Source organism: Musa acuminata, chromosome BXJ2-4 (assembly GCF_036884655.1).
Source record: "Musa acuminata AAA Group cultivar baxijiao chromosome BXJ2-4, Cavendish_Baxijiao_AAA, whole genome shotgun sequence".
Lineage (NCBI taxonomy): Eukaryota > Viridiplantae > Streptophyta > Magnoliopsida > Zingiberales > Musaceae > Musa > Musa acuminata.
In genome coordinates this window covers 42,348,683-42,361,384 of record NC_088341.1, presented here as the reverse complement: position 1 = coordinate 42,361,384, position 12,702 = coordinate 42,348,683, and the positions used below count along the sequence as shown (strand labels likewise).

The window sequence follows — 12,702 nt, the reverse complement described above, 5'->3', positions numbered from 1 at the left end:
TTTTAATGTGATTTAGGTCAATAAGGATTAATTATTTGAAGGGATATATTGGAACTCACCTTACTTTATTGCTAACTCTCTTTAGTTTCACTTTATTGCTCAAACATTATTTCTATCCTTTATAGGATTAATGTCCTCACATTTGATTTCTCCGGGGGAAGTTTGATGGAGCTTGCTATAGAACCTTTTGTAGATTCTAAACTTGAGATTGATCTATTTAGGGGATCGATCTCTTTAGAACTCTATAGGGGTTTCTCCTTCTAAGTTACTGCTCAAAGGCTATAGAAAAGATTCATCTATTGCTTATGAAAAGAGGAGGAATACATAGCTATTTATAGGGTTTATAAACCCTAACTCATAATATAACTCGTACTCAAGACTTGTACTTCTAATCAACTCATAATATGACTCATACTTAAGACTCATATTCCTTTACAACTCATAATTCTTGTCTAAGAAACAACCTCCTAACCCTAGTCGACCTCTTCATCTCTTTAATAGGGATCGACTTAGATAGGTTCTATATGAATGTCGCTCTTAATTAGGACTCTCATAACTAAAATCATAATACTTGCATGTGTATCATCTCTACTGTTTCACCCATTTACCCAACACCCTATGACACTATCTCTATTCTTCTCATTAGAGATTAGACTCACTGATTTTGGTTGTATTCTCAAAACTCCTAATAGTTCTATTGTAGTTGCTGGTCGCAAGTGTGTCACAACTTTGGCGATTGTTCTTGCCAAAGCTTAGACAATCAGAGAAGGGATTTAATGTGCCATTCAAGAAGGGGTTTCCAAACTTTTTATCGAGACATATTCCCAAATTATCATTCAATGAAAGAAAGATTGAAGTCAATAGCCTTAAATCAATGTATCTTGAACTATTACATTCACTTATCCTTTTGTTACATTCATAGATCTCTCGATAAGATGTAATGTCTTGAAAGATTTTGCTAGAGGTAGATTGCTAGATAGTGATTTTACTATTAATTTTTGTAATGAGCATAATGCTTTACTGATTATAAACTAATTTAGAATAGAAAAATATAATAAAAATTACTTTTGTTAATTTTTTTTTTATAAAAAAAATATAATAGTACTTTAAATCGGTTTAAAGATGAGAAGAGTCATTTGGAAAAGAAATAAAAATAATATTTTTTAGAATATTTTTAGGAGGGATGTTTTGTGGAACATTCCACAATGTAAAGGGCATTTTAGAAAATTCGGCCTTATATAATTGATTTGCTATCCCCTTTGAACCTCTTCGTGCTGTCTACTCCAAAACGGTGAGCAGGCGAGTGTTACCATTGGGGCTTGATCCCTGTTTGATCCCAGACAGGCTTCAGAATCTTCGTTAGTATTAACCAATAACTGTTTGCCACGGCACGTAAGACTGATCTCATTGCAAGTATAAATGCTGAACCTCTGCCTTCGTAAAAGAGGTGATTCCGACCCCTTCGACAGGGACATGGACCCCACAGGTCAGTACAACTGAGCCGATAGAGACTTCAGAAAAATAAGAGAGCAAAAAAAAAAATACTAAAGGATTTCTCGGGACAACTGACACCGAGAGGAGGAAGCTCGAGGAAGGAGGGAGACGAAGAAGGAAGGAAGCGTGGGTGTTCGCTGAAGGTAGTAAGTCTTCCTCTCTTTGATCCCCCCGTTCTTGGAGGTTCCTTCATAATCCATTGCTATTGACCTCGGGATTCCTGGCTCGGAACATTTCTATGTTGACACTTCACCATCGAGCGCATTGATAGCGGTGTGATATTACTCCTACCGATTGTTGATCTTAAGTCTTTCGAAATTTGTTCTTAGAATGAGGTGTGACATCTTTTACATGCCCTTTGTCAAAACCCTAGCTGTGTCATGGGGTTTTCCCCCTTTTTGTGGACTTCTTGTTTCGTGCGTTTGGGATCTTGAACTACGGTGTTGGTGGTTGTGCTTCAAGTTGTGGAGGTGAAAAATGGGACTTGGGGCCTCAAGAGACCATGGAAGTTCCTGTTGTTGCCGAAGCACTGAGTAATGCTTATGCATTGGTCGGAAACTTGATCGGATGTTTTCAGTATGAATATGATTTAGGGTATGCACATTGGTGAAGATCGACCTGGGTTAATATTCGTGGTGGAAAGTAAAGACTATCTTGATCACTTCTATGTTCAATTTGCTAGATTTTACGGAGACGATGTTTATTCTGTGCTTGAACTGAAAAGAGATTGAGTCACTAGGACCTTGTAGCCTCCACATAGTTATCTGAGAAGTATATGCTACGTCCCCAATCTCCGACAAGAAGAAATAAAAATGAACAAGGGAGCCATTCATAATTTGTAAGTAACCAGCAAACCCATGCATGTAAAAGGGTAAACAATGAAATCATGGAGGTTGTAGCAGAATGACTGAGAAATGCTTTGATCATTCCTTTTTCATTATCCTTCTTGCTTTTGATTGATGGTCCAGTTCTAGCCTATTTTCTGGTCATGCATAATTTAAATATACACCACATACATATGGTAAGTACTTGTAGACTCTGTAAATCAGTATTATTCTCTTGCAATAACTTTTTACAAAAAAGGGGTCCTCCACCTGGATTCTTCCTGTATCCCAATTTATTGTGTTTTAGCCTCTTAATCTCTCTTTCATATCTTTCCAACTCCCAAACTCTTCTGTCTCAGAAATTTTGAAGGATTTTTACACATAGCTTTTCTCTTTTGTCTTTTTTCTTGAACATGTGATATAGCAAGTTATTCATGGTGGTGATTTCTCTAAAGTTCATGCTATCTATTTCTTAAAGGTACGAATGTGGAATAATTTGTATACCATCCGTTCAAATTGTAGGCTGTATATTTATATATATTTAGCCATTTGATTTTATCCTTGTATGGTTGCAGCACATGGTACTCAAACTACATTCATAACCTTTCTTTTCTGTGTTCAGATCTGACTTCACATGAATCTGCAGCTATGCTCGTAATTAATATCAAAATGTAGGCAATGGTTTATCAACATGCATATGTGGATAATATTCTTCTGCTTGTTGGCATCACAAATTTATCTCATGCTGGATGAAATCATGAAACCGCTATTCAAGTTCATTAAGCATGTAATAATGCACAATAGTATACTGCATTGACCAATTCATAAACACTTGTGATTCCAACTATAAGCAACCAATTCAAGAAATATATTGTCAGTTTCTGGTTCTTTTATGCATTACATGAATGGAGAAATAAAGAGTCAAGCCCCATGATTCTCCAAGGTCTTCTTCCTGGTCTGTCTATGAACTAATTCTGCCACTTATATGGAGCATATGCATCTGATTCTGTGTGAATCCGTTGTCTGATTCTCTTTGCTTCTTTCCATTTCTCATCTCTCATTTTTTTTCTCAATAATCAATTTCTTCAAATAATCTATCGAGTATATTTTATTTGGCCAAGTTGTCACCATGGACCTTTCTCTTTTGTTAACTCATATCCATTTGTACAGACAATCACTAAATTACATACACATGGATGCATAACTATGTACTATGTTTGAAGAAAAAATAGTGACAATTCGTTTGAGAGTTGACAATTATGATTGTGCACAAAATTTAATTAGAATTTCTATTTTCGTAACAATTTTACATCACCAATGTGAAAATAAATTAGCAAGTGTTAATCTCATTGCAAACTAAAGGAAATATACTAAACACAGACTTTTCTGATACAGAATTCATGAAGGCTTGTTTTTTTATTATAAAATATGTATTTCATTGCAGTATTGTAAAACATAGCTGCACATTATTAATCACTCTGATGTTATTTTTGGATAGGGATAAATTTTTAGCTTTAATTACATGTGCAACGTGCACTTATGGAATTCGATCTGTGTTTCATTGTTGACAGCGACTTGACTTGATTGTATACATAGCCAAGGAATTGAATTTTTTAAAGGTAGTCGTACAAGGCCTGCAAGAAGACTGCATAGTGCCTTAGAGGGGTGCTGCAGTGGTCCCTTGGTCGTTTGTCTCAAAGAGAATGCTTCCATGAAAAATAGAATTTAGAGTTTGATGAGATGGATAAAAAATGAAGGAATTGATGAGAAAGTTACAATAAGGTTTCAAATATAGAGCATAGATACAAAATGTAGATATTGTAACATGTAAATAATAATTTGATATGTTGCTAATAATTATGTTTAAGTTACTCATCTTTGCCTTTTTACCTTTATCTTTAGAGTACTAATGTGAAAAAAAAGAAAAAAAGCATCCTATTGGATGCTTCAGGTAATATGTCTTTGGATCATGTTTAAGTGTAAGTTGTTGAGAACTTCATGGTACACAATCCTACGGATGATTACTGATTTAGCAATTTGATTCTTCTCAAATTCAGTAATTCCTGATAAGAAAATTCTTCAGGCAAAATGATATATTCTTTTTAACATTGCGGTTATATCTTTTAAAAATAACTGAGATAATGCTTGTTAAACTATATCAATAACTTAAGTGGGATACCTTTAGGTTAAATATTCAAAAAATTTTCCAAGTTTTGTTATTGTTGTGCAATTTATTATCTCCATACTGGTGCTATTAATTTTGGTGTTTTCTTTAGCTAAATCAATGTGGTTTATACAGAGTGATGATGATGATAATGAATTTGGCAAGTAGTTATCTTAAGAACAAATGAGTGAGGGGTTTTCATGACAACTCAGGATTGTGCATTAAGCATTTCTACCCCCTAACAATTAGAGGAAGTATATGCTTGTTATGAACAACATGGTGATGGCATTCAGTTGAATTGCTTTTGAGGAGCTCATTTTACCATCAATTCTTCTCTTGTAAGCATTACATAGACTTGATTACACGTTTGTACTCTTTCTTTCTTTTGATAGATAATCTTTGAAATTTTATCATGGGATGTGGCTGAATGTGCACACCATGTTAATGCTTAACAGATAATAGAAACTTTGAACTCATCCTACAAGTCGATTGCGGTTATGGATGAGATTGGTCATAGGGAGAATGGGAGACACAAGAATGATCAATACAAAACAGCTCATGCACAGGTATTATTTTAAAAGAATTTTGCAGATATTTCTGGCCATTGTTTTTCCTGGTTTTATTGATTTTAATTAAGATGTTGAAAAGCTCAAGCTTAATAGAAAAATTCATTTTTTTCTTATCAGTGTCTCTAAATTATAACAGCTTCAATTGACGGTATGATTAAACCAGAGAATCACTTTTTTTTGCACTTATCATTATTTTTAAAGTTGGCTTCACTACTTGAACTTAAAATTAAGTTCTAAACATTTGTAGTCCATTGTTATTTGCTTTTTCAGAATCTTTTATCTTAGTAGTGCTTGATTAAATTTTGTTCAATGACCATTCAGGATGTATGTCCATTATTTTTTCAATATTAGATACGTCAATTCTGAAATCTTGTTGTTGGTATTCTGAAAATGTTAAGAACTTCTTAAGTTGGATTCAAGAAACTGGGTACATAACTATCCAAGATTTAAATTCAGAATGAAGGCATTACTATCTCCATGTTGATCTTTGTCCTGAATTTAGTTTCTTAACTTTTTCACTCACTTCTGACTTTCCTATTTAACAAATCAAATTAATTCCTTTTAGGAGAGAAATTTGGTTGTCTGGCCTTCAACAGTTTGTTTAGAGGTTCATAGATTTTTAGCTCCACTGCATATATAAAAGAAACCATAAGATTAAATTGGCATACGATAAGCATATGATACTTGAGAAGCTTCTTTGGCCTTTTCTATATGTCAATTCATATGATGTAGTGCCAACAGTGTTCCTACTAAATAAAATTAATTACTTACCGTTATCTATATAGCTTCCTTTTTATCATGCTAAAAGTTTGCAGATAAATGACAGCACCCTTGAACACCTTCAGTTTCTGGCTTACATTACTCATCTTATTATTCTCTTTGGATGATGATATTACAGTGGATGATGCCTCATCATCAGCTGAAGGAGAATCAAACCATAAAGCTCCTCATGGCTGACCGGGAGAAAGCTCTCCAAGAACGTGACATAGCCATAAGTGAGAAGAAAGCTGCTTTAGCTGAACGAGACACGGCCTACCTCCAGCGTGATGCTGCAATCGCTGAGAGGAATAATGCCATTTTAGAACGTGATGATGCAATTGCTGCCCTTGAATATGCCCGTGAGAATTGCATGAGCAATAACTGTGCACCTGGATGTTCCCCTGCTCCTTGCGGAACAAAAAACATGTACAACTATCAACAGCAACACCTTCAGCATATCCAAGCTGCACCGCAGCAACTGCATGATGCTCCCAACAACCAAACACGAGAGACACCAAGAAGTGAGGCCTTTCACAACTCAGGTGGTCCAGAGACTTTAGGGAAGCTCATCAAGACCAAAAGGTCAAGGAAGAAGACTGAAGTTGAAGCCTCTTCATCAAAGAAAATGACAAAGTTCCCTCGTAAGAGTAAGAAGGGTGGGGGTAACGATTGGGACAAGCAAGTCACTATTGCTAGGGCAGCTGGTGCGTGGAGAGGTGAAGTCGGAGTTGGGGAAGATCTAAATAAGGTGTCCTCATTGAAGCATCATGAATGGAAGAGTCAAGACCTGGGTCTGAATCAGGTAACGTTCGATGACTCATCCATGCCAGCGCCTGTCTGTTCGTGCACCGGGAGATACCAACAATGCTACAAGTGGGGGAACGGAGGATGGCAGTCTGCCTGTTGTACCATGACTCTTTCCATGTATCCACTACCGGTTCTGCCCAACAAGCGTCATGCACGTGTCGCAGGGCGCAAGATGAGCGGCAGCGCATTCAGAAAGCTTCTAAGCAGGCTAGCAGCAGAAGGCCATGACTTGTCTCTGCCAGTTGACCTTAAGGACCACTGGGCTAAGCATGGGACAAATCGCTACATCACCATCAAGTGAGGCAGTATGTTTTGATGAGTTTTGGTGTCCTCTGTGATCTAAAATCTGTGGTGGGTCGTTTGCAGGGAAACTACCACCAGGAAGCTGTTCACTTCGATTAGTGTTTGTTTATGCAGTAGAATTCAGAAACTTTTATCTACTACTGGTTGTCATGTTCTTTCTTCTTGTAAGATATTCATCAATATAATGAAGCTTGCCCCAAGAAAACATAAATTGAAAGTTCTCTTGAACTCGTTGGCATGTAGGATTGCTGAACTCTTTTTATCTTCTAACATCCTCTGTAGTTATTTGCCAGTCGTGTAAGATGGAGAACAGAATTTTCAGTTTCATGATGGAGAAAGTCCTTGTAGATATCCTTCCAAATTAAGTCTCTTAATTAAAATTGAAGAAATTACTGTTTTTTCTGTGTAAAAATGATGCTGTATGAGGTATGGTGACATTTTGTTAGAATCTCAGCTCAGTAATTTTGGACAAACATCCCCTATCAGTTTCTGGACAATAAAAAAGGATCAATACTTCGTGATGCTTGAAGAAGGGTTGATCATAGGAACAAGTTCCCTAATCAGAAAGCAATTAGCATGATGACTCAGAGAGATCGATAACTCCAAACAGAAGTACAAACATGCTTGAAGAAGGGTTGATCATAGGAACAAGTTCCCTAATCAGAAAGCAATTAGCATGATGACTCAGAGAGATCGATAACTCCAAACAGAAGTACAAACATGCTTGAAGAAGGGTTGATCATAGGAACAAGTTCCCTAATCAGAAAGCAATTAGCATTAGCATGATGACTCGAGATGGATAACTCCAAACAGAAGTACAAACATGCTTGAAGAAGGGTTGATCATAGGAACAAGTTCCCTAATCAGAAAGCAATTAGCATTAGCATGATGAACAACACATGCAGCTCCCAATGCAAATGGTGAGAGGAAAATGCAAGTTATACAAATATGAAGTCTGAATCTCATTAAAACAAAACATGGAGAAGAATCTGCTAATTGGAATACAAGGTAGATTGAAACAACCAATTCGCATATCACAATCACCCAACCCCTTGCAGCTCAGATTGTCATTGTTTACATCACCATGAATGATGTGGCATCGGAGTTTGACTTTACAGCAGGTCAGTGTGGCCAAGTAAATCTTGACACACAGCAAAGCAGAGTGAAAAGAAAATTAGTTCGATTCCCATATGGTAACACCATCGCAAGTGCAGATCTTCTTATAATTTTCACCGACTCCTGCACTCCTTGCTATTACTGCAGCTGTGATGCCCGGGTCCGATTTGTCTTCAGTTTCATAAATCACAATTGAGCGGCCAATGAGATCAGCAACCCTAATCATTGCTTTAGAACCTGAGAAGTTGGCTTCACCTGTCCCTAGAGCTTCTAGTGTTCCCAGGTCGCCAAGGGGCTGTGCAGATCAAACCAGAATATTCAAGGCATTTCTACTTCCAACAATATGATATGACACAATGGAAAAAGTAAAACAAAATATTTCAGATATTTCAAATTCCTGTCTTTGTTATCTTCCCCGTGTTAAATAACCTTATATTGTATGAACCATATACTAGAGGGTGGTTGAGGCTCTCTACAAGTGAGTTCCTACAGTAACCAAGAATTCAAGATTTCTACAGAAGTGTCAAGATGCAAAAATAATTCTGCTTAGTGATTACAGCATGCAATTTCACGACAAACATTGAAAAGAAAAATATCCTCAACCATTCATACAGTTCTATAGGTTCACTAAAATGCGATTAAACATAAAACACGACAAACAAATGTCTCCAAATATTTATCCCAAACAACTAAATGGAGTTCAAAGTCAAATACAGATTGAAAATCAAAATGCTAATGCCAAGGAGATATGCATCGAAGAACTTAACTACTTTAAATGCTAAAATTCAGTGCAGGCAGATTCATGCAGTTAATAACTGCAACATCAACAAGCAAATGCACACACATAGTATGCAACTGCAAGAATGAGAGACAAATTTTCATCAGTAAAATGGTTTGGAAAAACACAGAAAAATATGGTAAATGATACCGTTTCAGATATATGATCTGGTGGATTAAAAATTTTCCCAGTGCTTGCTGCTCCCTTGGTCAAATCCCCAAACTCATTTATGCTCCATGCATGCTTGCCAGGGGATAAACCACTAAAGCTGGCCTCAATTCTTGCTAGTTCCATACTCACTTGGGCCAGGCGTACAACACCATATATTACAGGGCCTTTAAACTCAGCAACAGCAGCAGAAACTAAAAAGTCTACAAAAGATGGTAATTACAGTCAGTCACTTTGACTATCAATAGACAGAAATAACATCATTTTTGAATTATAAACTACAAAATAATTTGCAACAACAAATTCTTCATTTCAACCTTTTGGTTTGGTCAACTACATTAAATGCATGACTTCCATACAAAGGTGTCCACATGCTTTGACTGAAGGACTATCAATTCACCAACTAAATATATGTACTTGGGAGGAAAACAAACTGTAAGAAAATCCACAAGATAAAAATCATTTAAAGATCTTTTGCTTTTTTTAACATCAATCAATCACCAAATCAAGCATCAGTATTCTGCAGCAACTCTGCAGATATTAAATGTTTCAGATAAAATCCTATAGAAGAATGAACCAGCTGGCCAACCATGTAGTTTCCAACTCTTTCTAGAATGAGCACATATTATCCCATAACTTGTGCCTTACATGAATATAAAGTTCCTATTTGTTATAAAATGCACAAAAATACAAATTTAGTGTATCATATACTGCACTTAAAAACAATTTATTGAAGATCAAATGATTTTAATGTTGGTCATGATCTTATAAAAACATGCTTAAATCTTTACTTCTAAGGTTTAAAATACCAGTCTGATAGGCACGTGCTGATTGAAACATAGTTTAATATCAGTAAAGATATGGTTCATTTGGTTATTCAATAAAACTTGGTAGTGCAGGTCGTTTTACCATCCGATATGTATCAGTATCATAGAAATCTGATAGGTTACTAAAACCAGTATCAGACTTGTATTTAAAACCGTGCCATATCTTAAATAAATTCAACTCAGATGCTCATAATAGTTGAAAAAGAAGCTCTTATTTCGACTATGTTTAAGGCTTTGCAAAATATAGGAATGACCAACCATTGGGGTTGCCTTGTCCAACTAATCGGGCATTACGGCCAGTCTGAGCAAGAGCATCTTCCATGTCCTTCACAGGAATCGAGCCAAGGACTCTCACTACTTGATTGCTCAAATCTACATCAACATTTTTAATTCCTGTTTGCACAAAAACAGTGTGCATAATCAGCTGAAAGCATGATACAAACAACTATTAGGAATGGTTTCAGCCCATTAGCAGAAACCAATAAAGCACCAAAGATGATGACAATGTGTATGTCCAACAAGTCTCTATAGATGAAGTTTACTGATTATATACCATCAAGCTTAAGAAGATTATCCTTTACCGCCGAAACACAACCTTCACATTTCATATCCACCATGAACTCTGTCTAAAACCATAAACGATTATTTAGAACAAAGAGATGAACAAGATCAAGCAAGCTTATAGAACAGAGTGTAAAAAAACCAGTACAGTAGTTCAATTAGCCAATATTTCTGTTAATCATTAGAAGGTTTCCATTAATGCAGTGACATCCAGACTCCATTCCACCTCGAAAATACATGTCAAATAGATACTTGCTTCACTAATATGCATTAGACGCTTGGACAACCATTGTCAAAATGGGCCCAAGTAATTCATAAGGACTTTATTTGTTTCTGATCTTGGATTTAATTTATTACCAATCTTGATGATATACTAATGCCAAGTTGTTGTCACGCTCAAAGGAATAGAAAGCAGCTATTATGAAGCTTTCCTAGATCTAAAGCTTGTTTCAGAGGTCTTCATATAATATCGTACTCAGTGTAAGTTAAAAGAAGAAAATACACCTTAAGAAAGACAATAACAAACAAGGTGCTACTACACTGGTTTACAAGAAGTCAAATGTGGCTTAATTGTAGCAGATCAGTGCATTAAAAATATACAATTTTTAAGGCAGATATGTTTGAGCTATTGTTGAACTTACTAATCCAGTCAGTAAGCATTCAACTGCTACTTCAGATATAAATGCTCCGAGAACATTAAGAAGCATTCTGCTTAAGCATATTCAAAACCATATTGAAGCATTTTTCTCCACTTAGTATTGAAGCATTCTGCTCCACTTAAATACCTTCAAATCAACCCAAAAACCTGAAGAACTTTAGTGCTAGGCCAACCAGGTCTACAGAAGTCTTTAACAGTGGTGGAACTTCATAAGACATCATCCAAGTCGAAGTTGTAAGAATACTCTAATGTACCAAATGACAATGAGTGATTTCCTTCTATCGTTTCAATATCTACATATACATATAGTAAATTCAACTCTAGTAACAAGAAGAGCATAGATTACGAAAATAAAGAATTTATTCTTGCACAGATCTTAGGATGACACAGAATGGAGTTATGGGAGGAAAAACATTAATGGAGACATATTCGAAACCATAAATTTGAAATCTCCACATCTCCATTGTTTGGATAAAACAAGTCTAGATCTTTATCCCAGTTTTCTCATGATATAATAAAACAACATTTGCATATGCTCATGTCAAAGAAATGGATTCAGCTTCCTCAACAGAAAAGGAAAAAGAAAAAAGAAGCATTATCAACTGTTGTGCTGCAGTTATTTAGGTTACAAGAATTATCAAGCTAACGGAACATCTGCATGAAAAGATATTATAACCATGTTAATGAAGTACGAAGATATGTCCTTATTTATGCTTTACACACACATGCACACAGAATTGTCTGTCAGACAGCTTGTTACTACTATTAGTTGTCCCTTTTGCACAGTGGCCAAAGGCAATCATACAATTTTGCACTACTTCAGGTGGAAAGAAGCATTAGTCATAGACTGAGATACAAATATTCCTAGATTATATTCACAATTTAGTCCTAAGAATTACCTTCAGTACCTGAAAAAGAATCAGATCAGTACAAAACTCTAACAATCATCTCCCAGTAGACCAAGTTTTCAAGCATGAAATCTCTTGAATTTCAAATGGTGGCATCACAAGCAAAGCATTTTGCGCAACAAAATACAATATTTAGGAACTTCTTGCAAAAAGAACCACTCAAATACTAGGACCACCATAATAATGAAGTCAAGGTAGAGACAAAGAAAAAAGGGTAGTTGACGAGCCAAAAGAGACTTGCTTACCATAAGCTCCGGCAAAATCCCATCTTGCTGCAAGAGAAGCGAAAAATCAGAAACGATGAACCGAATTGAGCACGAGCATCGATGCCCGGTACTGGAGAACCACGGACGGAGGGACATGAGGCTCACCTGGACGGCGGAGGGTTTCAGCTCCGTGGCCGAGGAATCCATGCGGAGGGCGGCGAAGGGGAGCCTCCGGGTCGCCGATGCGGTGCGAAGAGAGATGGGGAGCTTGGTCGGGAAGGGAGAGTAAGAACAAGAGGAAGAGGAGAGGGTTAACGCTGCGATCGCTACGGGGAGAGAAGAGACGCTTAAGATTTTGAGAACAGCGACCATTTTTCGTCCTCCAAATGAGGGTTTGGTTTCGCACTCCCTTCTCTGATTCACTCTTTTATTACTTGCTTTATAATTCTTTTTCCTAAAGCTTTTTATCCTATTCACTATCCCGTATTATATTGTGGAGAGTATAATTTTTGTGGAGTTTCTTTTTTTATTATTATAATCCTTCTTTTATTCGGCCCTTT

The 12,702-nt window shown here is 36.4% G+C and overlaps 2 protein-coding genes across 7 annotated transcripts; one reads left to right on the top strand and one right to left on the bottom strand.

Moving 5' to 3' along the window:
* Positions 1–1,529: 1,529 nt before the first annotated feature.
* On the top strand, positions 1,530–7,137 carry LOC103982775 (barley B recombinant-like protein D). Of its 5 annotated transcripts, none has more exons than XM_009399792.3 (4): positions 1,533–1,637; positions 4,618–4,820; positions 4,938–5,048; positions 5,950–7,137. In XM_009399792.3, exons 3-4 carry the CDS (start codon positions 4,980–4,982, stop codon positions 6,916–6,918), a joined length of 1,038 nt encoding a protein of 345 aa, XP_009398067.2. In that variant the 5' UTR covers positions 1,533–1,637; positions 4,618–4,820; positions 4,938–4,979; the 3' UTR covers positions 6,919–7,137. The 5 variants fall into 5 exon arrangements, with proteins under 5 accessions (XP_009398071.2, XP_009398067.2, XP_009398068.2 ...); XM_009399793.3 differs by having other exon boundaries at positions 1,535–1,640; XM_009399794.3 differs by lacking the exon at positions 1,533–1,637 and adding an exon at positions 1,666–1,767.
* Positions 7,138–7,865: 728 nt separating this feature from the next.
* LOC103982776 (copper chaperone for superoxide dismutase, chloroplastic) lies at positions 7,866–12,589 on the bottom strand. 2 transcript variants are annotated; one of them, XM_009399797.3, is made up of 6 exons: positions 12,308–12,589; positions 12,182–12,208; positions 10,363–10,435; positions 10,068–10,202; positions 8,965–9,185; positions 7,866–8,331 (listed from the first exon to the last, which is right to left on the bottom strand). In XM_009399797.3, exons 1-6 carry the CDS (start codon positions 12,512–12,514, stop codon positions 8,095–8,097), a joined length of 900 nt encoding a protein of 299 aa, XP_009398072.2. In that variant the 5' UTR covers positions 12,515–12,589; the 3' UTR covers positions 7,866–8,094. The 2 variants fall into 2 exon arrangements, with proteins under 2 accessions (XP_009398072.2, XP_064962259.1); XM_065106187.1 differs by lacking the exon at positions 10,363–10,435 and having other exon boundaries at positions 12,308–12,390.
* Between the last annotated feature and the right edge of the window lie 113 nt (positions 12,590–12,702).

What these genes read in the sequence shown, in the direction of transcription:
- LOC103982775 (XM_009399796.3), top strand. Translation starts at nt 4,980, where the DNA reads ATGGATGAGATTGGTCATAGGGAGAATGGGAGACACAAGAATGATCAA. An exon ending in ACAAAACAGCTCATGCACAG is followed by an intron (nt 5,049 to 5,949) that starts GTATTATTTTAA and finishes ATGATATTACAG; the next exon opens with TGGATGATGCCTCATCATCA.
- LOC103982776 (XM_009399797.3), bottom strand. Translation starts at nt 12,514, where the DNA reads ATGGTCGCTGTTCTCAAAATCTTAAGCGTCTCTTCTCTCCCCGTAGCG. An exon ending in TGAAACCCTCCGCCGTCCAG is followed by an intron (nt 12,209 to 12,307) that starts GTGAGCCTCATG and finishes CTTCTCTTGCAG; the next exon opens with CAAGATGGGATTTTGCCGGA. An exon ending in CAGATCATATATCTGAAACG is followed by an intron (nt 8,332 to 8,964) that starts GTATCATTTACC and finishes TGATCTGCACAG; the next exon opens with CCCCTTGGCGACCTGGGAAC.